At 44.1% G+C, this 25,251-nt stretch overlaps 2 protein-coding genes across 3 annotated transcripts in view; one reads left to right on the top strand and one right to left on the bottom strand.

Moving 5' to 3' along the window:
* ANGPT2 (angiopoietin 2) overlaps positions 1-6,994 on the bottom strand; it is a 54,193-nt gene extending 47,199 nt beyond the window's left edge. The window contains exon 1 of one of the 2 annotated variants that reach the window (XM_082715853.1): positions 6,058-6,994. In XM_082715853.1, the coding sequence (XP_082571979.1) occupies positions 6,058-6,342 (285 nt within the window). In that variant the 5' untranslated portion in view covers positions 6,343-6,994. The remainder of the gene's footprint in view (positions 1-6,057) is intronic. The other variant, XM_082715852.1, reaches the window with a different exon arrangement.
* The window catches only part of MCPH1 (microcephalin 1), a gene marked incomplete at its 5' end in the record, with an annotated part of 247,131 nt that overhangs the window by 164,138 nt on the left and 57,742 nt on the right, over positions 1-25,251 (top strand). The window lies entirely within an intron of this gene.

Genomic DNA, 25,251 nt, shown 5'->3' with positions numbered 1-25,251 from the left:
CGGAAAGGGTTTGAATGAGTTTCCATTTTGTGAAAGAGCTGTCATTGGAGTGACCAAACTGGTACCATGCCCTTCTCCACCCCTGCTCTCCAACACTCCGATCTCCTTTCCCAGGTCTTCTCTAGACACTCAGTGATTTTGGGTAGTGCTTCCTACCTTCGGACACACATCCTGCCAGGAGCGCTGTGCTATAACGTGGCAAGTCCCCACCAGGGCCAGACCCTTGGTCACGGACTTCGCCTCAGTGATTTTTTTCTGAGTGCTAGAATGCCACCAGGACACACGGTGGCTTTCAATAAATATTTGTTGAACAAATAAATGAACTTTAATGGCTCTTGCCCAAAAGGAATGGGAGGGGGTGGAGTGGAATTCAGTCATTTACGTTAGTGGACTAAGAAATAGCACCAGGTCCATATCTATTCACATTTGTCCCGACAGTTTGCTGTAGTTTTTCCAGCTCCATGGAAAATTCTGTTTTTTGTCAAAGGGGGAGATGTACGTGCCTTTCCGTGTTTGTTTTCCTCTCTAGGTAATCCATACAAGACTTCCAAACTGCAAAGCACATTGATATTATCTTGACCCATGTTTATAAGTGATTAAAAATAGATAGGATTATATCTCCCATGCCTGTGTTCTAGAGATGGTCTTGGGACAAAATGGGCTAAAGTGTGGAAAGTGCTTTAAAGTGATTCAGTGCTACCTGCTAGCAGCCCCCAAGAACTGTGTTACTAATACTACTTCCGTGAGAAAAGTGTGACTGGGAAATTGAGAAGCTCTCTTTTTATCAGAAAAATTCTAGAATAATTTAGGAGAAAAATCTTATTGTCAGGTTGTTCAAGTCAAAGAAGGATATAGTGAAAAGACTATATATATACACACACACATATATATATAAAACTTCTGAATTTATGTTTAATAAAAAATAAATTATATTTTATAGGTATAGCTGTATGTAAAAGCATGTCTATATATAGGAGAGATAATAGTTTGCACAGTTATCATTATCATTAAGTAATACAGATATTCTACAATTTATGAGCACCTGCTTGGAAAATCTGTTTCTGTCCATGGTTCATCGCATATAGCCTCTAGGTCTCAATTTGGGAAATCCACAGAGCTGTGCAGGCCGTGCTGTCATTTGATGGCCAGATGTGTGGCAATATTAACTACCTTTCTTCTGTCACGACAGCCATGCAGTAACGCAGCCCCTTTTCCTCACCTTGATTGAGCCCTCATGGGTAGTGTCTGCCCCCTTGCCTCTGTCTTTCCCTCTCTGTCTCTGGCTCGCTCAGGCACACGTGCACACACACACCCCTTCACTTCATGTTCTCCTTTAACTCACTCTTCCAAATTCTGCTTTTTCCCTAAATAAAATCTCTTTCTTTTAACATCTTTCCATGTCATTCGTGATCCAAATAAAGGTTCTGATCATATCACAGTGGTATAATACCACACACATATTTTAAGAAGGAAATCCATGCATTTTCATATTAAATTTTTAAAGGGCTCGTATGAATCTCTTAAGTGCTTGTCTGGAAGCTGAAGATTAGGGAAAGGGAGAATTTACTTCCTCCTTTCTACTGTTTTAATGGTTTGATTTGCTTATTTTACATTGCCTGTATATTACTTTCATAACGTGTGCTTTATTTTTTCAAGTTATCCATATGGTGGTAGGATTGATTTAAACTGTTGTTTTTCAATTATAAATGCATGAGATTTCAGTTAGAATTAAAATCAGCACTCTGGGCCAGCCTGCCAGAGGGTCACCCTTTGTAAGGTCATTATCCCTTTCATGTTCCTGTATAGTCACTGGATCACAACCTGTTTGTAAACTGTAAAGAACCACATTGGTGAAAATAAACCAATTTTCAAATTTTAGTATGGAGACTCTACGGATTACCTAGTGTCTAAACAGGAAGCACGATATTGTGGAAGTTGTGTCCAGCTCCATTTCCTAGTTCTAGACTCCACAGGCAGATAGTCGTCTCCACACAGTGCAGTGCCTCCGCGGTTCACTGTGCCAGAAGCCCCGGTTATCAAGCAGAGACTACTTGACCGTGGAAAGCGAATATTATATAAACAGCATATACTATGTGTACTAAATATTCAGTATGTTTTATACAATATACATAGTAAGCACACATTGCACTATGTATATCTTACATGATACACAGTAAACATTATACCTGCATTTTCCAAACTTAAATATGTTGTGCTTCCTCTCCCATCGTGACATTGTAATCATCTCCTCATTCCTTGCTATAGTGATATGAGTATATAATTAAATAACAGTAGTAATCATTTCCCTGCCATCTGAAATACAGGCTTTATTCCACTTGTCTGAATGCACGAAATTTACTGCTACTACTGAACACAGTCATAGTTCATGATTCAAGACACAGCGGATACAGCACAGGAGCCGTGGTTCTTCTCCAGTCGCGAAGTGGGCTGTTGGCTATGGCTATAGTAGGATTTTTTTTTTTTCTTTCCTTTAATGAACCAAGCTCTGGTTTATTTGTTTGTTTGAATATACAGCTAAGGAATATTTTGCAACCACATATGATAAAATACACACATACTCCCTCTCCACCTCCCCCCCGCCCACTGCTACAGGGATGGGGAAGGGCTGGTGGTCTCAGTGCCCCCGAGGCTCTCACCATCCGTTTTTCCCATTGATGGCAATTTTGTTTTTAGCAGCAAAAGTGCATTGTCCCCTCTACATCCACTGGAGAATAGTAGTTCCTCCCACCTTATTAAAAGAATATATTATTAGTAGTTTTAGAGGAAGAAAAGAATCTAGATTCAGGTTTATAGTGCCTACCCTGTACTTCTTTCACTACACACACAAAAAAAGGAAATGTTTACATCAATTTAATAGGCATTAGCTTTATTTTTCAAAACATTCTGTTTTAAAGCACAATAGGCTTTGCAGTTGTTTATAAATTTGAGGTATTCATCAGTGTGAAATAATTGTTTATTTCCTTTCCCTATTTCCTCTTATTGGAAAAAAAAAATACATTTGGTCTCCATGCAAGATAAAATCCACTTTGCTAAGTTATTTGTCAGTTTTTAGAAAGTGAGTTTAGTATCACTGGGGCAGAGGTTTAGCATAGCTGCAGGGTTAGCAGGGGATTGTGACATACAATATTTTTAGGTCATTGTGTTGTATTTGGTAAACTGTCATGCATTATCTTATCCTTGTTTAACCACTGAGCAGAAAGTGAGCATTCCCTGCATTGTTCATTCATATTACTCTGCACTCATTCAGAAGCCTTACACTTCCTTTGCCTGGCGGATTAAAGGGGCAGCGTGGCATCTTTTGATGATTGCAAAACGGCTTTCTTAGTCCAAGCTCCGTAGGCAGTGCTTGCCACTCAGGAGATGAACTGCTAGTCATCTGCCCTGAAATCAACAGAAACTTGATCTTGTTTTCCCTCTTAACAACTTTTCTTAAAATCTTAAAGGTTTCCCACCCTGCCACCCCCCCCCCCACAGACCCCTCTAATTTTTAGTGTTGATCAGGAAGAGAAAGGACATATGAACACATTAAAAAAAAAAAAAAAAAAAAAAAAAAAACCTACAACCCTAAAGAAAAGGAAATATGAGAAACAATGAAAAACACAGAATTGTGCTTTTTCTCTCGGGGATAGTCTAGCCATCTAGTTAGATTGTGATGTTGAACCTTTAAACCTGTGGCTTATCTATCATCCCATTATATATTATTTTGTCCCTTATGAGAAGAGCAGTGTTTATTGTCACAGGTGACAAAACACAGCAATAAAAAACAAGCAAAGAGGTTACATTTAACCTCTTTAAACAGGATTCATATTTGCTTTTTTTTTTTTTTTTTTTTTTTTTGCTTTCATTCCAAACGAGAAGCCTGTGATCAGAGTGAACACAGACTCTCAGGTGCGCATCACCCCGATAGGCCAGGTGAACAGGTGCTGAGCTGAGGCAAAGATAAACATGACGTCATTCTCTGTAACAATTTAGCTAGATAGCTGAAGAAGGAGTCTGGAAATGCCATTGTGCCACTGTTCAAATATTTACTAATTGAACCAGGAAAGGAAAAAATGTTGGTCTCTTCATGTAGAATTTCTTGCTCCTTTCCTTCTTTAAACTGTGTCACAAAGATCCAAGAAAAGGGGGTTGTTTATCTAAGAAATATGAGCCTTGCTCATGGAGTTTTTCAGGTGTGCTTACTGTGGGCTTTATTAAGCTAATGCAATTTAAGCAGTCTTGCATTTGGCAAAACATTCTTTCAGGTTTCTTGACTGTTTATTTTAAGAGATGATTTACCAGTCGGGCGATCAGGGTGTTTACTATGTATGATGTATCTTTCATCTCTCACCACGGCTGTTAGCCCTGGCGTAACCACAGTGCACGGAGGGAGGGGGTTCAGCGTGAACATGACAATGTAAAAAGAAATGGGACGTCAGAATGAGGACACCTTTAGGATGCAGTTTGTCTGTGTTCCTGTGAATTTTTTGTTTTAAAGTACATCTGTGAATGAACAGCTTCTTTTTTATGCACGTGCATGAAGATTTTAAAAGTGCACACCACAGGGACCTTCTTAGGAAAAGAGGAAAACCTGGGGGGAGAATTTGCCCAGAAGGGCCAGTGCCTTCAAAGATGATTAGGAACGAGTTGTGTATCACAGCAGGCCTTTCTGGTAAGCGTTTGTTGTTTTCTGTGTCTGCACCGAAGCGGCTGCGTGGTTGCAGGGAACTGCAGCGCTGAGGGCACTCATTCATTCCGGCTTAGACTCAAGTAATAACGTGGTCATTTCCTCTCTGAAGGTAGGACAGCTAATGAGAAACACAGATTTGGAGCCAAGATCTATTCTAAGATTAAGATAAAATATTCTAACAGAGAGTTTATGGGGAAATGAAAGGCTGAGAACTCCCTCTGGGGCAAGGTCTTGCATGAAGTGAAGTAGCTCGCGAAGTAGTACCTTCTGTAACCTGTAAGCACTGTGAGGTACTGTCAGTAGAACATTTAATGATTAATCTATTTATGCAATTTGTTTAGAATATATATATTCTAGAATATATTCCTTTAGAATATATATACACACACACACACATATATATATATATATATATATATATATATATTCCATATCAAAAATTTCAGGGAGACTTTGGGTTTTGTAGAATACCTCCCCCCCACATGTACATGAGGAAAATACTCACTGGTAAAAGAAAAACTGAGCTTTCCATATCCTGTTTGGGTCAAACTCTCTTTCACCAAACAATCCTGTTTGGTGAAACATCTGTGACACTGTGTATCATCGTGGCCCTGCGAACACGACCATCTTGTCATGGCAGAGCTGTGGCAGAATGTCCCGTATGCCCATCCCCGTGGGAGGACACCCCCAGCCCACTGCTGCAGCCCAGGGGCTGGGGGCCGGGCTTACCCCAGGATGCATGTGAAAAGTACCCCATTTACAACCCGACAAACCCTTCAGGGTAAAGCCCACAGGTTCTGAGAAACATAAAGTCTGCTTTATTAAATTTCCTCTCATTTACCAAGAGTCACAATCTATTTTAGTAAATAAATTCAGGAAATTGGTAAAGCACTTTACTCCATCCGTTATGTCAGTAATTAGCATGATTGTCACGTTTTTCCTGGCTCCTGGCTCTGGCTCTGGCTCTGGCACCGCCGTTGCTTACAGCTTCCCTCCCCCGCACCCCCGCGCCTGAAACCAGTTTATAACATCCCTGGCAATGGGTGTTGCTGAGTTTAAACCACTTACACAAACAACACAGCCTACACGTTTTGCAGAGAAGTGTACTTTCTCTACTTTATTAAATAACGATTCTGAACTTGGAGATCTCTTTATGGATTCTGGCATTTTTCTGAAATAATCCTTTTCACTTCCCACCCAGGACTACTTTACACCCTGGGCTGGAGTCACAGAAAGGATCATTCGTTCGAGGGTGTTGGCCGCCGTCTCTCTCTCCTGTGCTCTTTGCCTCCCCCTCCTTTTTTTTAAACTGAGCAGATCTTAACAGCTTCATGAAGTTCACCAAGTAAAAATGATTTTTTTCCTACCTTCATCAGCCACTGAGTATTGTTTTCCATGATGTTCTCCAGCACTTGCAGCCTCTGTACCGAGTCATCGTAATCGAGCGGTGCGTCCCTCTGCACAGCGTTGGGCACGTAGGAGCTGGAAGAGCGACAGTTGTCCGTCTCTGGCAGGAGGAAGGTGTAGCTGCAGGCTCCGTGCTGAACCTGATACTGCCTCCTCCCGATGCTGTCCATGCTTCTCCGAAAGTTGTTATAGGCTGCGGCTAGGACAAGATCACAGCCCAAAGTAAAGAAAACAATCTGCCACATTCTTCCTTTCTTTTGGTAATAAACCAGCAGCTTAGCAAACTCGAAGGCACATGGGAATCCCGGTCCTAAGCTGCCCTCTCAGATGCGGGGCTCTGCGGCCACGGTTTCAGGACCATCTGTGGGAGCCTCTTCCCTCCTTTTCCAGCAGGAACTTGATCGTGAGTGCTGTCTTCTCTCTGGTGGGTCCGTGCTGCAGGGAACTGTCAGATGGCAGCCGCACGAATAACCCTGCTCACTCCTGAGGGCTGTAGTCACTCTACAGATCAGCCTTCATGCTGCTTTGTTTCTCTTCCCCCAGATTCTGCGGTGTCAGGATCGGAATCAATCACTTTCCTTTCCTTATATGATAAGTTGATAAGAGCAGCCAGACCTGTGTAGCAAGCTGCTCCGCCCTCCCAGCGTGTCTGTTATCTTCCTGTAGGGGGTCACTAACCAGGCAACAGGAAAAATCCAAGCATGATGTGTGCTGTTCAGCCAGGGCTATATGCTGCCGAAACCCTCTGGGAAAACCGCTCAGTGACAGGACCCCCGAGTGTTTCAGAGGCACCACCCTAATGGGGCATTTCCTAGAGAGAGCAGCGGGTCTCTCTGAGGCTGGCCTCACAGTGCTTAGCTGGTAACATATCGGGGGTAATAACTTTAAAGTACAATGAAGGTTCCTGTTTTTTCCTTTAGGAATAAAAATACTACAAATATGTCAGGACTTTGGTTTATTTTTGTTATTACAAGCAAAGAGGAAGAAGTCTTGCTCTTGTAAAGCCTCTGCCTTTTCACAGGGAAAAATAGTTTCTGTTGGTATTTCTTGATTTTTTTAACTATTAGCTACATACACAAAATTTCCCTTTAAAAGTGTCAGATAGGAAGATTGCAGTTTATTAAATCATGCTGGGAAAACCAGTTTCTGAGCCCTGACACTTCATCTTTTAAACAAAATATCCACTTCAGTATTCGAAGTAAAATACAGTGGACAGATTAATGGTCCATCAAATTACAATACACAGAGAAATCAGAATTTAAATAAGAGGATGGTGACAGAGGAACACAGACTTTTTCTGTTTTAGATCAGGATTTGCTCAGATCTCATCATTCTGTAATGCTGTAATTTTTTTTTTTCCCAGGATCGGTTAAATCAGCCCCACTCTGTGTTGGACTCGGGCACATCACCTCTCTTTTTTCATTGAACTCTACTGTTCTTATCTGTAAAATTCCAGTGTTGTATTAACTCCCAAGATTTTTCTGTTTGAATTCTGTGACTCTGTCAGTCCCCTGGGTGACTTCCTTTATTAACTAAAACTTAATACTTTCGGGATTAACAGTATGCTAACCAGCCAGAGTGTGCTTGGGGAAAGGCTCAGAGTCTTCGCCGCAGTCTGTTTGTATCACAGTGCACGGGCTCTGTTCTTCCCGGTCTGTGGAAGCGTATCTTGCCCTGACCGGACGGACTGGACTGCCCATGGAAGTCAGAGTCTGTCGAAATCATGCACCAGCAGCTTGCAGAGCATTCCAGACCTACAATTTTAATTCTTGGGTGCTCCTGGAATTTGTGTTGTGAATTCTGTTTTCCTGGAACATGTGTTTTGCAGAGACCTCATTAGACCTTTAAGAGCATCCCTCCTCTGCATGGGCCGGCTCCCAGGTTACTTCTACAGCCAGGGTTCTTAACCTGAGCTCCACAGAATTCAAGGGGTTCATGAACCTTGATGGCAGAAATACACGTCTTCATTTTTTTTACCAGACTATAACTGAGATATAGCCTCTCCTTTAACGATGGAGTCTCCTTGTCATCAGACTCACCCCCAGATCTTGTTCCTTAATGTCCGAATAAAGTAGCACGTGTCATTTTCTGAGAAGGGGTTCAGAGACTTGGCCAGACTTCCAGAGGGTTCTGTCACTTGGGAAAGCTAGAACTTGTGCTTGGGGAGGGTCCTAGAGCAGAAGAGATTGGTAATAATTCCAGCGTGATGCTGGTACGTGGTTTCCACTGAAGGAGAAATTAAAGAAAATGCATCCATTCCCACTACTGACGGTAGGGGGAGGCATGGAGGCTCTGAAGACAGGCCCGGAGACCTGAGGCAAATGCTAACTTCTCTAAGCCTCAGCTCACTTGAAAAACGAAATGATTCTTCCTCTGTAATGCCTTCCAGGATTGAGATGATACAGACTGGGATCATTTTGTCAGTCCTCTCTGTTCAGTGGAAAGCTCTTCTTCCACCACCAGGTATTGGAACTGTGTTATTCTCTGAACGTGACGCAGGAACATCGGGTACACATGGTTTGTTCTACGGGTATAAAAATGGCTCGTCTGCCTTCCAGGCTAGTGAGGTGGTTTTAGAAAGTAGCTGCAGGAGGAGGTTGTATGGCAAGAACTTCCAGTCCAGTGGTTTGTATCAGACCCTCTGCTGGGTGCTGGGGATGGATAATGACGCGCTGGTGCTTCCGATGAGAATGCGGGAGAGACCCGTCAGCTAAGAGGGCGTGGGGAGAGGAGGGACTGGGGGGGCATCCAGAACCGAGACGCCGCGGCTGGGGCACCGACCACGCAGGCGGGGGTGTGGATGCTGCCTTATCGGTCCCTTCCAGGCCCTCGTAGCTTCCGAAATGGGAATTATTAATTATTAGAGAGCTGTGGGGAGGTTCTGCTTAGACCAGGGGATGGCAAACTGTTTCTGTAAAGGGTCAGATAGATGGATGGCCTGATTTTGTAGGCTCTGCGGGTCACCCCATCTCTCGTAGCTACTCAACTCTGCCGTCGTAGCATAACCGTGGCCATGGACAATCTGTGAATGGGGGAGGGTGACTGTGTTCCAGCCAAGCTTTATTTGTGGACCCCAGAGATGGACCCCAGTTGAAATGTGAATTTCAACCATTTAAAGACATTGAACTCTGTCTTAGCTCCCTGGTTGTTTTAGCCAGACCACGGGCTGCTGTTTGCTGGCCCCTGAGTTAGAACCTAGCGGAGTCTGCTGGGGTGGGGATGTGGCATGGGGAGTGAGGCCATTCTAAATGCACAGCAACTGTCCCGTGCCTCGGATCGTGGCATGGCTTCTGGAAGAATTGAGAACCACGGGACCAGCTGGGAGAAGGGACTTGCGAAAGGGGCAGGAAACTTTGACCGAAAAGAAAGCTGCGCTTTGAAGCTGGATCTAAATGCAAGACCAGGAAGGTGTGCTTGGAAACGGGGCTCTGGTACAGATGTCACGCTTGTGCCCGGCCTGCCGTGGGCAACACACCAGAACCGGGGGGATGTTCTTAGCGTCAGCACCGCCCACAGAACTGTAAGTCAGTGGCGGAGCAGGGGAGAGGATCTGCCAGGCCCCGGCAGTAACTTAGGGGAGCCAGTAGGAGGCCCTAGAAGGAAGTGGCAGACCTGGGTGGGGAGCGTCACGGAGGAGCCCGAGCAACAGCCAAGCCTCCAGCTCTGGGCCACAGACAGGCCCACCGTGGTGGTTCTCTGGTAGCTGTGTGACCGCTCCTGCCCCAGCCCGGAGCCGGGGCGGGGGTTGGGGGCAGTGTAACAGGCTGAACCCAGCCCAGATCCCCCTCCACACTGAAGAGAGACTTGACTGCACTGCTCAGAGCTGTTGTGAACTGTTCATTTTCAAAGAGAATCCTGAGTTTTCCTCAGTACCCTGCCAGTGGAATAACAAAGGCAGACGGAGCTATGAAATGAGAAATATTATTCTAGCCGTCCCCAAAGTGGCCTGCCTGCCCAACCGCTTTGTTCCCAAACAGTTCTGCCAGACAGCTGTGCGTGGTGTTACTTATTTTCTTAATAATGTTTGTTTTCTCCCCCATACTGAATGTCATCAGCTGAAATTTGGGAGGCTCCCCTTTATTTTCTATAGGGCAATCTCAAGTTCTCCTTGCATTTTGCTAAAACAAGGTAAATCATGTTTGATGTACCAAAAAGATCATGTTTAACTATTGCTGAAAAAAAAAAGTCGTCATGACAAAGAGCTCTGAGCTCACTTCAGTTTGGCCTGTGGAACAAAAGCTCTAATGTGTGGGAAGTGCCAGAGGTTCTCGCATTGTTCGTGACCTCCCTGCCCCCTCCTGATGGAGGTCCATGTAGATGGAGATCCACTTCTGTCTGGATCATGGAGTCTGACCTACCACAAACTTCCAGAGGCCCCAGGTCACCCAGAGCCATGTCAGAAGCTCCCAGACACTGGGCTGTGTTGGAATGGTGTCTCAGGGACCCCAAAACCAAAAAAGGATCCCAGCTTTGGAACGGTGCAAAGTAAGGCAGTCCCCAAGCCATGGACGGCCAAACAGCGTTTTCGAGTTGGCCCATGTGCTCCTTGCTGTTGGAAAGTGAGCCGGTTATCACTCAGGATTCAACTGGTGGTTACATTGTTAAATCAAGGGATGGAAGTCGGACTGACCAGTCCAGGGAGAGGGGGAGTAGAGCTTTCTGAACTGTTAAAAGTCCCAGTAGGTGTAGCTGGCAGATGTCTGCTCTGAGAAGACCCTCCCTGATTGGAAAACACATGGAGAGTACTCGGGCGCTAAGAGGCACATGCATCTCCCACATCTACAGAACCTTTGAGCCCAAGGCTTCTGCCGTCCTGTCTGCCCAGACCCTCCAGAGCCTTCTCCTGCCTGCTCTGCTCACCGCCACCCAGAGCAGAACACTGCGATCCCAGCACTGCCTCCATGCCTCGGGCACGGAGACTGGGGCAGGCTCACTTGGCCCGCGTGGGCTTAATTTTTGGAAAGTGCTATGTTGCTACAGGAGGGACTCGCAGAACTGAAATACCCTAATAAATGAAGCTGGGGACGCTCTGTTTCGATTTTTGGCCATTTGTGGGGGAGACAGGCACACTCAAGACACTCAGGCGCCTGCCTGGCATGCCGGAGCCAGAAGGGGCTTCGGGGACATTGGCCCGTCTCCTCCCCTCTCCCAGGCTTTTTAGAAACCCGCTAAATGAAATCAGTCAATGTGTTTACGTACAATTTAACGTTCAGTGCACAGGGAAAACCATTAGAAAGTTCAGTGGACATAAAATTGTTGTTAGGGAAAGTTATTTTTACTACTTTTATTTCCAAATTGTATATAGTAATGAATGAGAGCTTAAAAAAGAAGCTGTGACTGGAAGGGAGGGAAGGGAGAAAGGACAGACGGACGGACGTCAGTATTTCAGTATTTCAGCTTTCGAAAAGCAGGCTTCCTCTATAATGATTTCTTTATCGTGGAAAATGTTTATTTCTACTTGATTTCAATATATGTTGAATTGAACCTTATCTACAAATGGAATCTAGAGCCATTTGCAAAAACTTTGGTTATGCCTCTCTATTGAGTTGCTAATCATGTTGATCTACCATTAAATCTTGAACCTGACAGTTGAAAGATAATTCCCCGCCACGAGATTTGGGGGGAGAAAATGCCAAAGAAAAGGCCCTTCAAGTTACCATAAAGACAGAAAGAAAAGAAAAACAAGTGTAACTATGAACACTCACACACACACTCGCTCACTCCCTGGGAAGGTAAGCCTTGCTGCCATGATAGATATGGAAATCAAGGCTCAGTGAAGGGAGGTGATAAGCATCCCACAGCCCAGTGTGTCTCCGTTAATGGTGATAAATTTAAGAATTTAAAGCAATAATTTTTACCCTGATTTTAGCATGACAAAGCTGTAGTGTCCTCAGAGGGGCATTTCATCCTGGCGGTCACCCCTGTGCGGGCAGATGCATGTCCCCAGTGACGACTCCATTTCACCGCCAGAGAGTTCTTGTCGCCTTTGGTCATCTTGAGCTAGAACTCCTGTCATGTGTGGAGCCCACAGGGTGCCCCCTTCAGTCTCCTGGACTTCTGGTGTCTGTGAGCAGAAGTCCTCTCAGAAGTGCACACATCAGGGCGCCTGGGTGGCTCAGTGGATTAAGCCGCTGCCTTCAGCTCAGGTCAAGATCTCAGGGTCCTGGGATCGAGTCCTGCATCGGGCTCTCTGCTCAGCAGGGAGCCTGCTTCCCTTCCTCTCTCTCTGCCTGCCTCTCTGCCTACTTGTGATCTCTCTCTCTGTCAAATAAATAAATAAAATCTTTAAAAAAAAAAAAAAAAGAAGTGCACACATCAGTGCAGACTTAAAATCAAATTGTGTGAATTAGCTTAGGACGGAATCTCTGAAAATTCCACCAATTCTCTGTGTCAGTTAAGCTTTTCTGTACATTCTAGCTACATTCTCAATTTTTTGGCTTTACCGGCTGGTTTTCTTCTTTCTTTGCCTCTTTAGTTTCATCGGATGTAGATAGCTAGCAGAGGATGAGTTACCTTGTAGAATACACATGGTTCTGAAATGAGGTATGATGCTTAGTTTAGCACAATTTCCTGTCCAATTAAATGTAGGTAGCATGGGACATAAAATAACTGGCCCATTTATTTAGAGAACGAATTAAATGCCTCCCGCTTAGAATGGGGGCACTGGCTGCGTAGAATTCCCCTTTGTAGAAGGTGAGCAAATGTATATTTTGTTAAAATAAGGATCTGCCTGCAGGAGGAGGAGAAAAAGCCCTTTGCCAGATGTGTTTTCAGGCAATTTCCTTTCCTGGGAAACAGCCACTTCCCCTGTATTACCAGACCTGTTTTCATTCGCAGAGCAGACAAAGTAAGTGCTGGGACCAAAGGGCAGACGCCCAGATAGCATCAGCCTTATCTGTGACAATTATCTGTCTTCTTGCAGCTGCCTCCCTTCTGTTTGACGGAGGGCCACAGAGGTTCTTGGGGAGAGGGTTATACCGATGGAAAAATCAGATTTAATCATAGCAGAAAAATCCCTTGCACGTGACTTCTTGGGTGGCTGTCATTCTTACTCAGCTTAGCTCAATTAAAAAGGTACCAAATACTCATTCCTTCTAGCTTATCAGAGTATTTGCTATGAAATGCCATCTGAAAGACATTGAGAGAGGACAGATCGTTTTTTAAGGAAACTTCAAGATTCTGAATCTTTTATAGTCTGCATGGCCGTGAACCAGCATAGCCTTTGCTAACGAATGCTTCATTTTTTAAAGGCCACGTTGTCCATTATAGGTAGGCTTTAAAGATTGAAGAGAAAAAGTTTTTTTGTTTGTTAGAAGCCTGGGAGATATCCAAGTAACTATTTTTTTAAAGATTTCATCATAAATTCCCTAAATTTTTAGGAATATTTTAGTTTATGTAATTCTCCTGTTACATAAACTTATCTCAAATGCTGTTTGATTTTAAAATATTTTCATTCTCTAATATTTTTATGGAGTATTTTATTTTCTCATAAAAAAAAAAATGCCCAAAAGGTCAAGATACAAGTCAAAACTTTAAAAAGTCAGTGGATGAAATTCTAAAACAGTAGATGTGTGCATTAGCTTGATATATTTTTGCCAGTAATTCTGAGTTCTGTTTTCTCCCCATAGGAAAAAAAAATGCTGAACATTTTCTTTCAGTTGATTGGTATCAGTGATTACTGTTATACCCATGACCAATATAAAGTCAATAGGCTCTTTCCTTTGACTAACACAATGGTTCATGAGAGATTTTGAGGTAGGCTTATAATTTTTATATTAAGTGCTCCTAAACTCATTTAAATGAGGTTTTAGAGAATTCAAATTCTTTACTCGTGGGAAATGTGCACGGTCTCTTTGTCATAACCATTCTACTAAAGGACTATATGAATTTCTCTCAGAATGAATTTTCCTTTGAGAGCGGCTTACTGCCATCTTGATTAATCTTTGTTTAATCTAAATTTATAAAATTTTTATCTTAATTATGAGAAACCTTTTAAAATAAGAGATAAAAATGTCATATGTGCTATTTACATGAAGATATATTATCTCTCTTGGTTATAGGTTAACATAAATAAATTTGCTCATGTCAAAGGAGTAAAAAAGTAAAAGCACATGACTCGCTTTTGGTATTCCTGCCTGCCTGACTGACTTGATATAAAAAAATCTTCCTGTGGGAAATTAGGCTTGATTATGGAGTTATAAGTATAAAAACTCATTTTTGAAGAATTATATATAGTTTCTGGAGAATTACATTAGAAATACAACAAATAGTTCTGCATAAAAGGAAGTGATGTTTGCATTCAAGTGTATAAAAATAACTACATGCAATTCTTGTTCCTTGGTCAACTGAAGTATGGCTGTCAACTGATGATTTAAGTCTCTCCTAATAATATATGTATGTGCTCCACTTTTTGTCTTAAACACTACCTCAATTTCTTTGGTGCTCTGTTAGTATTAAACTTTACTTCCCAGAATGTTTTATTTCAAAGAAAGAGTCTAACTTCAAAGAAATACTGATACAAAAGAAAAAATAAGAAAGGAAGCAAATAATACAAAGCCTATAAAGAGACGTTTATAGTGGCATTAAGATACCTAGTTCCTGGCATCTGTTTCCCTCAAGAAAAAAAAAAAAATAATATATATATTTTATATATATATTTATATATATATCATATATATTTTATATATGTATAAAATATCTATCTATCTATCATCTATCTCTCTATTTACAGATAGATGTAGATATCTTTCTTCCTCTTTCTGTCTCTCATCAGTGGTTTGTGAAAGTCCTAACACACTTCTCGTAGAATATTTGCAGAAGAAGAAATACTGCTCACTTTACCCCAGAATCTGGATGTATATTTCAGTGATCTTTTTAAATTTATAGGTCAAAAAGTCTTGCTTGACTACAATAAAAATTTAAATGGAAATTTAAATTTAAATTTAAATGGAAACCTGCTAGAAAGGGTACCTACATGGGGATACAAAGATCACATCCACGGGTAGTACTCACCTGCTCCATCTGCTGGCCTTATATCAGATAACAGGCAAGACCATCCACGTTTTCTTACAGTCCCTAATAGAAATGACATGCATTTTAGGGCATAAATCAATAGCAGTTAATGTGCAATCCAGAATGCCTTCATTATAGCTTGAATGCAAGAGAACGCCACACCATACGCAGAAGTTAAACACCTACTTACACGTGTATGTGTGCACACAGATGGTGAAAAATATTTTTCAGCCTTTGTTTCTCACACAGAGTCAGAAGCTGTTTTAGTATCCTCTGGTGATCAGGTTACTGCCCAAGTGAGTCAGCTTGTGCAGTAGCAACAGTCAAAAAACTAGAGATTTTCATGCTGTTCCTTGTCTCTGTCAGGGCTGAATGCAGAGACCTGATCCCGCAGCAGTTTTTCTAAAGTCTGCTGAGGCAGATCCCCATTCGGACATGTGGGGACAGTGCAGTGACACCCGCCGAGGTGGCTCTGGGTGGTTTCAAGCAGGAGCACCCCTTGGGAAGCCTCCTGAATGGAGATGTGGTCCGAGTCAACAGCCAAGAACACTTTCAATGATTGTCTGGATCCAAATGTTTCATCTAGTTAAAAAAGAATCTTGTGGGGTGTGTGGGTGGCTCAGTCAGTTAAGCGTCTGCCTTTAGCTCAGGTCATGATCTTGGGGTCCTGGGATCGAGTTCTGGTCAGGCTTCTGGCTCAGTAGGGAGCCTGTTTCTTCCTCTGCCTCTCCTGCCACTCCCCCGACTTGTGCTCTCACTCTGTGTCACATAAATAAGTAAAACCTTGGGGAAGGGGGATGGAATCTCATCCCTCCTCCAAAACAGAGACCCAAAGTGCAGGGAATGGCACTACAAGCTGAGAACGTGTAGTAAGTACAAGACCACGAACTGAAGAGGGGTTATGTGGCTCAGCAGAGTGCAGGGAGGCTGTGAACTTGAAGGTCCCACCCAAACCAGCTCCTGAGGAGTCAGCTCAGGCGTTCAGACTTTGGTGGAACCTGGAGCCAAGGGCATGTTTTGCAGAGGGCGTAGACTGTCCTGATTTTGAAAGGGCCCTGCAGTGCCGTGTGGAGGAGAGGCTGGAAGAGAGGGAGATGTGAAGCGCCAAGCAGCTTAGATGTTACAGTCTCCTCACCATGGAGCTCGAGAAGTCTTGAGAGGGACAGTCAGCAGGACTTGTAGATTGATGGGCCGTGGGGATTCCGGCCTTGGCACTGGTCTGCTCTTGGTGTTGACCCTTCCACTTAAAACAGCTGAAGATGCTGGGTACGATAATCTAAAGATCATTTAAAAGGCATCGGTGAAATGACAGATAAAAAACATCAGGCCCAGGGCACCTGGGTGGCTCAGTGGGTTAAGCTGCTGCCTTCGGCTCAGGTCATGATTCCAGGGTCCTGGGATCGAGCCCCGCATCGGGCTCCCTGCTCAATGGGGAGCCTGCTTCCTCCTCTCTCTCTGCCTGCCTCTCTGCCTACTTGTGATCTCTCTCTGTCAAATAAATAAATAAAATCTTTAAAAAAAAAACACACATCAGGCCCAAATTTAAGTGGAGCCACAGATGAAGGGAATCAAGGGGAATATCCAGCAGATTTCCCCTCAAAGCGTTTGGCAAATGGCAAACCTGAGCCTCCCTTTTCAGGGCCCAGGAGGGTGGGACGAGGGGCCACAGGCCCCAGCAGTGGAGAGTCTGAGAGGGGCCCCACCACGAGGGTGGGGCTCCAGAGGACTTGGCTGGCAGTGCCTGGAGCAGAAGGAAACCTGTCCGCGCTGCCTGACATTAAACAGAAAGGGGGAGCCCATCCCTGAGGATCATAACCGCAGGAGCTCGCTTTTTAGTTTTACAGAGAAAATTAGGTGGTTGGGAAAAAACTTAAGCCCTGCTGAATTTTTCTAAAGGGGTCCCAGGCTAGTGCTAGGAACCCCTCCCTGCCACCACCCCACGCCTCCAGTTTTGCAGCAGAAGTGAATCCTTCAGTCGGTTAAGTGTCTGTCTTTCGCTCAGGTCATGATCCCAGGGTCCTGGAATCGAGGCCTGCATCAGGCTCCCTGCTCAGCGGGGTATCTGTTTCTCCCTCCACTTGTGCTCTCTGTCTCTGTCTCTCTCTCCCTCTCTGTCTCAAATAAATAAAATTAAAAAATAAAAAATACACCTTCATCAAGTCCCAAAGAATTCTTACAGATAATTTCCCAAAGAAAATGCGTAACTCACGAGAATAAATGAACATGTAAGCAAAACATAATCTCATTAGCAGAAGTTGCAGAAAGAAGGAATGGCCAAAGCCGACTGGCAAAGAACTTTACCAATGGAACCTGTCAGCCACACTTTATGAAATAACCATCTGTACTGGATTAGTTTCTTCAGGCTGCCGTACGTAACAACATGCCTCAAACAGGGGAGCCCAAAACAGCAGAAAGGCATTGTCTCACAGTCCTAGAAGCTAGAAGTGTGGAAAGCAGGTGTTGGCACACTCCCTCTGAAGCCTCTGTGGGAACCTTCCTTGCCTCTGCGTACCCCTGGTGATTTGCTGATGAGCCCTGGCTTTCCTTAGGTTACAACCATACAGCCCTATTGTCAGCCTTGGTCATCACATGTCACTCTCCTGTGTGTGTCCCTGTATCTCTACGTGCCTCTGTTCCTGTGATGCTGCCAGTCCTACTGGATTAGGGACCCACCCTACTCCATCATGACAGCTTAACTAGTTCCATCTGCTACAATCCTGTTTCCAAAGAAGGCCACATCTGGAAATTAAGATTTACATCTTGAGGGAGGGGGGGCACCGTTCAACCCATAACACTTACTGTGCTTAAAGGTATAAAATTTTGAAAACGCCTTAAAGGGTCATAACATTAAAGAAGAAAAAATCTGGTAGACCTAAAAAGAGAACCTAGTGAAATAAGAAAAACAATACAGTAGCTGAACTTCATAGTTGAAAGATCAAAAAGATTAGATGCATCTGATGATCTGAAGAGAGACTCACTGAGTTGACAGATAAGTCAGGGGAATTCGTCTGAGAGGACAGCACAGACAGGCGGCAGCCCTCAGAACAAAGGTGAGGGGCCTGAAAGTGGAATTTCAGGAGTGGAGAATAGAGAGAGAACAGGGCAGATGGTTTTGCAGATTTTCCCCAATAATGAAGGACATTGAGCTACAGATTCAAAAAACCGGTGAATGACCAACATGATAATAACAAGACCCTATAAAGGAATGAGGGGGAAGAGTCAGGAATAATGGCAGCTGGCTGGTTGGTGACACACCGGAGCCCCGGAGAGAGGAAGGCAGGGAGGAGATGAATGCACCTGCGTGCACGTTCAGTTGTAATTTTCGTGATCAATATCAGGGCCAGTTTTCTTAAGTAACTGAGTATTAAATAGCACAGAAAAATAATGAAAAACAACAGCTACATAAATTGCATAAATCTTAACAATCTAGGTTTTTCCAGATAAAGTGAAATAGCGGGATGTTGTCATCAGCCTTGACCCCTGACCACAGTTCCACTGATGCAAGTTCTGTGGATTCCGGCCTAGTGTCCTGTTCTCTAGATCTCTGCTCTAGAGCACAGAGAGAGGAAATAAAGAAGACCCAGACTGGTCTGTAAAAAGTGACTTCGTAGTGTCTTGAGATGCTGCAAGTGATTGAAAAGAAAATCTTCAAGATATAATTAGGAGCAAGGTAACTTTCTTTTTCTTTTTCTTTTCTTTTCTTTTTCTTTCTTTTCTTTTTTTTTTTTTTTTTTTTTTTTTTTTTGTATAAATTTCATTTCTCTGAGGGCCATTGCTATAGTTGAATTAGGTCCCCTAAAAATTCATATACCGAAGTCCTAACCCCAGTACCTCAGAATTAAGCCTTCCTTGGAAGTAGGATCTGTGGTTGGAAATAGAATTAGTTACACTTCACATTAGTTAAATTACGTTGGTGACTCTACACTGTAGAAGGATGGGACCTAATCTAATATGACCAGTGTCCTTACAAAAAGGGGAGATTGGGACACAGACACACACATGCAGGGAGGATACCATGTGACAGTGAAGGCTGAGGGCAAGCTGATGCTTCTGCAAGCCAGCAACCACTAAAGAGCACCAGAAACCGCCAGAAGCCGGGAGAAACCTGGAACACATTCTCCCTCACGCCTTCGGAAGGAACCAGCCTGGGGACACTCTCATCTTAGACCTCCAGCCTCCCAAGCTGTGACAGAAGACATTTTGGCTGTCAGAGCTACTCAGCATGTGGTACTTGGGTAGGGCTGTGCCAGCAAACAATACAGCTTCCCTCAAAACTAGCATTAGCAAGGGTGTTAAAATGCAGGGCTGCCTCGCAGCCTTCCCCAAACACTGGAACTGTTTAGTTGTGCCCTAGCTGGCAACACTTATCTGTCCTTCCCGCTCAAAACATGTTTAGGCCTTCTTTTGGATCAGTGTTCTAAGCCAAAGGGCTTGCATTTGGTTATCTCCCATGATAATATGTTTCCCTTCTTTAAGGGCAGAGTGATGTTCCGTACGCCCCGAGCTGCAATGCTGGGTTAGGGTTAGTGAGTGGTGGAACACAGTACTCCAATATTATAACCCTTTCAGTTTTCAGTCGTTTCCTCTTACTCAGTTCAACAAATGAAAGACATTGTACTAGATGTAGAAGAAACTCAAATTAAGGAATTGTCAGTTATCCTACAGTCTGGAAGGAGCCCGTGAGAATTCTCATTAATCTCCTGCATGGAACCTAAGTGATCGAGAGCCTAATTAATCTGGTGTCTTCCCCCCTCTCCAAAATAGCTCCATGAAAACTCAGACCAGTCCGCGATTGGTGTCCTAGAGAACAAATCCTCCTTTGCTTCCATGTCTTCCCATGAGACGGCAGAATAGCTCCTCTATTTCTGAATTGGAAATGGGGGCTTTTCCTGCCTCACTCACCCACTGGGTAGATCAGAAGTGGTCTCTCCTTTGACCAGCAGCTAAAAATACCACCCTGGCATTGTTTCCCAGACGCTCGACTGCCCTGGTAAACATTTGGACCGTGATCTCTGAGAAGAATAAGTTTGATCCTCTGCGAAGGCTCATGGGAGAGGGAAACGGGTGGAAATTCTTTCTGGAACTGGTATTTCTAGGAAAACACTCAGCCAGAACTTGCAGCTGTTCGCTATCCAATATCAATTCTAAACAACATTTTAGTTGGCAAAAGAAAAGTGAGAAAACAATAAGGCTTGAAGCCTAAAAGTTTGGGAAACCCCTTTCCATAATGTGCTTATTTAGGGCTCGAAAATATGCCTGTTTTCTGAACACAAGAGCTAATATCCAACTTCTCTAAGCCTTGCCTTCCTTTCTTTCTTTCTTTCATAGGGGTGTATTTAGAATGTTTTAATAATTAAAAGAGAAAAATACTTGACCATTTTTTCCAAACATAATCTAAACCTTACTATGCAATTGGCTTTTTTTCTCCTTTTCCAGAATAGACTATTCCATTACTACCAAAATGCCAGTAGATTAGAGAATTGCATAGAATCAAATGTAAGTTGGTCAGCAATCAAAGTTCTGTAGCAAGATGTGTATTTGGACAAATGTAACCCAGGAACAGTGTCTGATCATTTCAGAAATGCTGTCATCCACACGGGAGAGTTTCGGGTAGGCCGACACATCAGAAAGCTGCTCGGAGAGAAAGGGGCTCATTCAGGGCCCAAGCAGATGCTTTGCTTCTCAAAAGAAGCCAGGCAGAGCAGCACAAAAGACGAGTGATGCCTTGTATGATTCAGACTTGGATGCTGGTCCCTGCACTGCTCGCTTTAGCTCCTAACCGTTGGGAATACAGTTTGACTTCTCAGCCCGTAGACTTGATTATTCCTGGAGCTACTTCACAGGCCAGCATGCCTGGGTTTTATGCAGAGATGGTGCAAAGATCCTAGCAGTAGGCCAGCTCTCCAAAAGCAAACCTAGGGCCTGGGTTATCAGGTCTGGATGTTTCCAGTATTGGTGGAATTCCAAGAAGGAATTCGAAGGCTCTGCTTGGCCTGCGGTGTTTCAGAACACTGGGAACTGCCTCAGACAGGGTAAGAGAGCCGCTTCCATTTCCTTCAGACTCACCTGGCATCTGCCTCGTCCTTACCAGCCTTAACTACTTGCAGCCTCTGCTCCCTCCGTTGACTTGAGAACAGCTGTGACAGGGTTATCTGGAGAATTCGGTGACATTGGCAAAGTATCAGGCACAGAATCTGGTGCATAGATTACTTCCCGTCCTCCATATGATTAATGATCAAAGAAAGATTGCTTCATTGAATGGGGTTTCATTGATTTATCTATTTATTCACTGAATGAGGTTTTAGACCCATCTTCTGGAGAAGTAACTGATAGCACCATCCCCCACTGGATCTAACTGCCGATGTCCTCTCAGTGTCCCCTCTGATTAAGCCCTGTCTGTCAGTAAGTAAAACGTTCTCCTGGGGCTTCCTTATGGAAAGTGCTATGCATATGATTAACAGGTAGAGTTTGGGGCATTTTTGTTCATACGTTTGTTGTCACTGCAGGCTTGAAATTGACCCTGTGCTCCAAGGCTTGATTGTATGTGCCAGGCGGTTTGCAGATTATCCGGAGGAAGTAAGATAATGAGCTGGCTTTAGAAAAATCAGACAAATAAACAAGGGGCATCCAGCAACTCTTTATGTCCCCAAAGCAGGTGTCACCAGCAGTCATAGTCAGGGTCCTTCTTTATCTAAGTGAGGGAAATTGATACTTTCTGATTTATGTAGAAATGGAATTGATTGTGTAGCTCTGAAAAATGACAATAATAATGATGCAACCTAGCCAAAGCCACATTCATAATTCCAGCACAGATCTGACCTGGTGAGGTGTTACTTCCCCCAACCCCAAACCAGCAGGAGCCAGATTTGCAGCCAGCACCACCAAACTTGGCCAACCCTGCCAAAGAGCACTGTCCCATCCGGCTTCTTTCAGTCAGGTTTAACAGTCAGATTGTAGCCCCCAGTTACCTGTGCCCTTGCAGCCAAGTGAGCTGGGAGAGTGACCATCTGGCATTTTCAGACCCCATGGTGGGAAAGTGGATCTGCATCCCACCCGGAACCCATAAGGTGGGGACTGTTTCAACAAACCATTGGCGCTCAGATGCCAGCCAGCCACAGACAAAGGTCTCCCCTTTCCTCCTGAAATCACGTGACATTCACCAATACTTCTCTTCGTAAACTGACTGTAACTTAAACATCAGCAGCTGTCAAGTCCAGTGTTAGCACTTTCTTGATCCAGCCTGTGGCCCTTTATCACATTAAACTAGAAGGATCTCAGAGTTGGAGAGAGACTCAGAACGAGCGTTCATTCACAGACGAGGAAGCAAGGTTGTGAGGTGGCCAGGTGACTTCCCTGGGGCCTCCGCGCTCCTTACCATGTTGTGTAAATACATATTCTGGCTCGTATTCCTACAGATGAATGCTTTACACCTGTAATACTTCTGTACGTTGAGTGTTGGTGACCCAGAACCATTAGGTGCAATTGGCTTTTGTACAATAGTTTGAACTCTGCGGGTCCACTTATACGTGGATCTTTTTTTTCGACAAGTACTGTCCTATAAATGTGTTTTCTCTTCCTTATGAGATTCTTAATAACATTTTCCTTCCTCTAGCTTACTGTACTGTGAGAACACAGTATATAATACCTATGACATACAGCATATATGTTAATCACCTCTTTATGTTATCAGCAAGGCTTCTAGTCAACAATAGGCTAGTAATTAAGTTTTTGGAGAATCAAAAGTTACGGGTGGATTTTTGAATGTGCGGGGGTTTGTGCTCCTAATGCTCTCATTGTTCAAGATTCAGCCAAATATGTCTTTTTTTAATGGGGGACCCACTGGGTTTGCTTCAGATTTCTACTCATTATTCTGAAATCTGTACTATTTGTAACTGTGGCACCAAGAAAAGCAATGGAACTTGACATGTGACCATCACCAAGGAGAGCAGAAGTCGGGGATAAAAGCAGTCACTCCCTGTCCTTCCCTTGGTATTCTTTTTGATCATTAGCATGTGACTTAAACATCCAGATCTCATGTGAAAACGGAACGGTGTCTTCTGATTGTTCTTACTAGACATTCTTTTTTTTTTTTTAAGATTTTATTTATTTATTTGACAGAGAGAGAGCACAAGTAGACAGAGAGACAGGCAGAGAGAGACAGGCAGAAAGCAGGCTCTCCACTCAGCAGAGAGCCCGATGCAGGACTCAATCCCAGGACCCTGAGATCATGACCTGAGCCGAAGGCAACGGCTTAACCCACTGAACCACCCAGGCGCCCCCTTACTAGACATTCTTACAAGAAAGTTGGTTATGAGAAGAAAAAAGAACATCCCAAGTTATGTGTGGTTCAGTGTTTACTATATGATTTTCGATAGTTTGGGATAAATTTTGAATTATTTTGGAACTTTTCTAAATTGGTCAGCCTAGGCTGTGGTGGGATTCCTACGCTGGATAACCTCCAGCCCTGGGCTCAGTGAGTGGTGGTGGTGGGGGGGGGCAGGTGTGGTGTAACTGGCGGCCCAGCGGGAGCTGGGAGGCGCGGGTCAGACGCCCCCACCTTCCCTTCTGAGGGCAGCATGGCGGCCGGACGTTACTGTGTGCGGGAAGCGCTTGAATTAATGCTTTGCATGTCTTTTTTTTTTTTTTAAGATTTTATTTATTTATTTGACAGAGAGAGGTCACAAGTAGGCAGAGAGGCAGGCAGAGAGAGAGGAAGAAGCAGGCTTCCCACTGAGCAGAGAGCCCGATGCGGGGCTCGATCCCAGGACTTGATCCAGTGAGGTGAACTGACCTCGCAGAGCGGGAATCCAAACCCCAGTCTGACTCCAAAGCAAATGAGCGTCCGTCTGCGTAGTTACTTCTGTAACCTCAGATGCGCACAAATGGGTACTCCCGGTCCTTGATTCAGGACATGCTCTCTTCGGGGCTCCACGCCGGCCTTCCTTTATCATTGGATTGTTTCTGTCTGTTTGTCTTTTAATAGTAAAGTTTGTTTAATGAATACTTTGGACTTACCACTCAACACAGGGACTAGAGCGCTGATACCTGGCCTCTGTCCCCGAGTCCCGCGCCACTCACAGCCCGCCATCTCCCGCCCGAGGCCACCTTTGTCCGCAGTCCTCGGACAGGGTGGCGCTCTCCAGCCCTTTACCTCTCTGCTTTGTCCCCGTCACAAACCCTGTGTTTCCCAGACAGTGTGGCGTTTCCCGTCTCTGCGGCATCTGCTCCTCCTGGTCTTCCTCACAGGCTTTGGCCCATGTGAGGCTCTCTGTTCCCAAAGCCTCCCCATCCCTTAAAGTTCTACTTTTTTCCATCAAATGTTTTTCCATGAAGTTTTCTCTGAGGGCCACGATCCTTGAGGAGAAGTCTCTTTCTGCTCTGAAGGTCTGTACTCTACTCTCTAGGCATTTGGGTGTCCATCCGATGGGAACTGAGCCACGGACCCATGACCGTTGTGTCCTACAGTAAACGAAAACCCCTTCCGTGAAATGTCTCTTTTTATCCTGCCTAGCCTGGTGCCTTGCTAACTGTTAGGTGCCCAGCAGTTTTTGTAAGCAAAGAGAGACCAGGAACTGACTGCATGTCCTGTAAAGAGTCCTTGGACGTCATGAATATACACGAACACACGGGAATATTGGTAAACACGTTCCGTGCATCTGCAGGGCACTGCCTGGCCCTGTAGCAGTGAGTAAGACGTGTACAACCCCTACCGTCATGAGACATGCGTATCGTATTAATGGAGGGGATAGACACACACGCTTTCTATATATGAATTTAATAAATAACAAATAAATTTAAATATGTAGGTAAATATGAATTTTACATTTTGTCAAGAACGAGAAGTCTTTACAAAATGAAGCCAGCTAAAGGAGTAAAAAATTTTGCAAGTAGGAGCTGACCTATGTGGTAGCCGGGAATGAGCAAGAAGTCAAGCTTTTGGGAGGCAATGACCATTTTGGCATTTTAGAAATAGCCCTAGAGTTATCTTAGGTGGGTTGCTCTGTACAAAAGGCCTCTGGGCTAACCTGACCCCAAGAGGTGGTCGCACGCAAACATTGTCTTGGAAGCCATTTTTCTAGGCTGTTACTAGGGTTGGTTGGTTGGTTTTTAGCATCATCATCTTTGGCGCTTCGTGTGCACCT

Source organism: Mustela nivalis (assembly GCF_964662115.1).
Source record: "Mustela nivalis genome assembly, chromosome: 20".
NCBI lineage: Eukaryota > Metazoa > Chordata > Mammalia > Carnivora > Mustelidae > Mustela > Mustela nivalis.
This window is presented reverse-complemented; position numbering and strand designations above follow the sequence as displayed.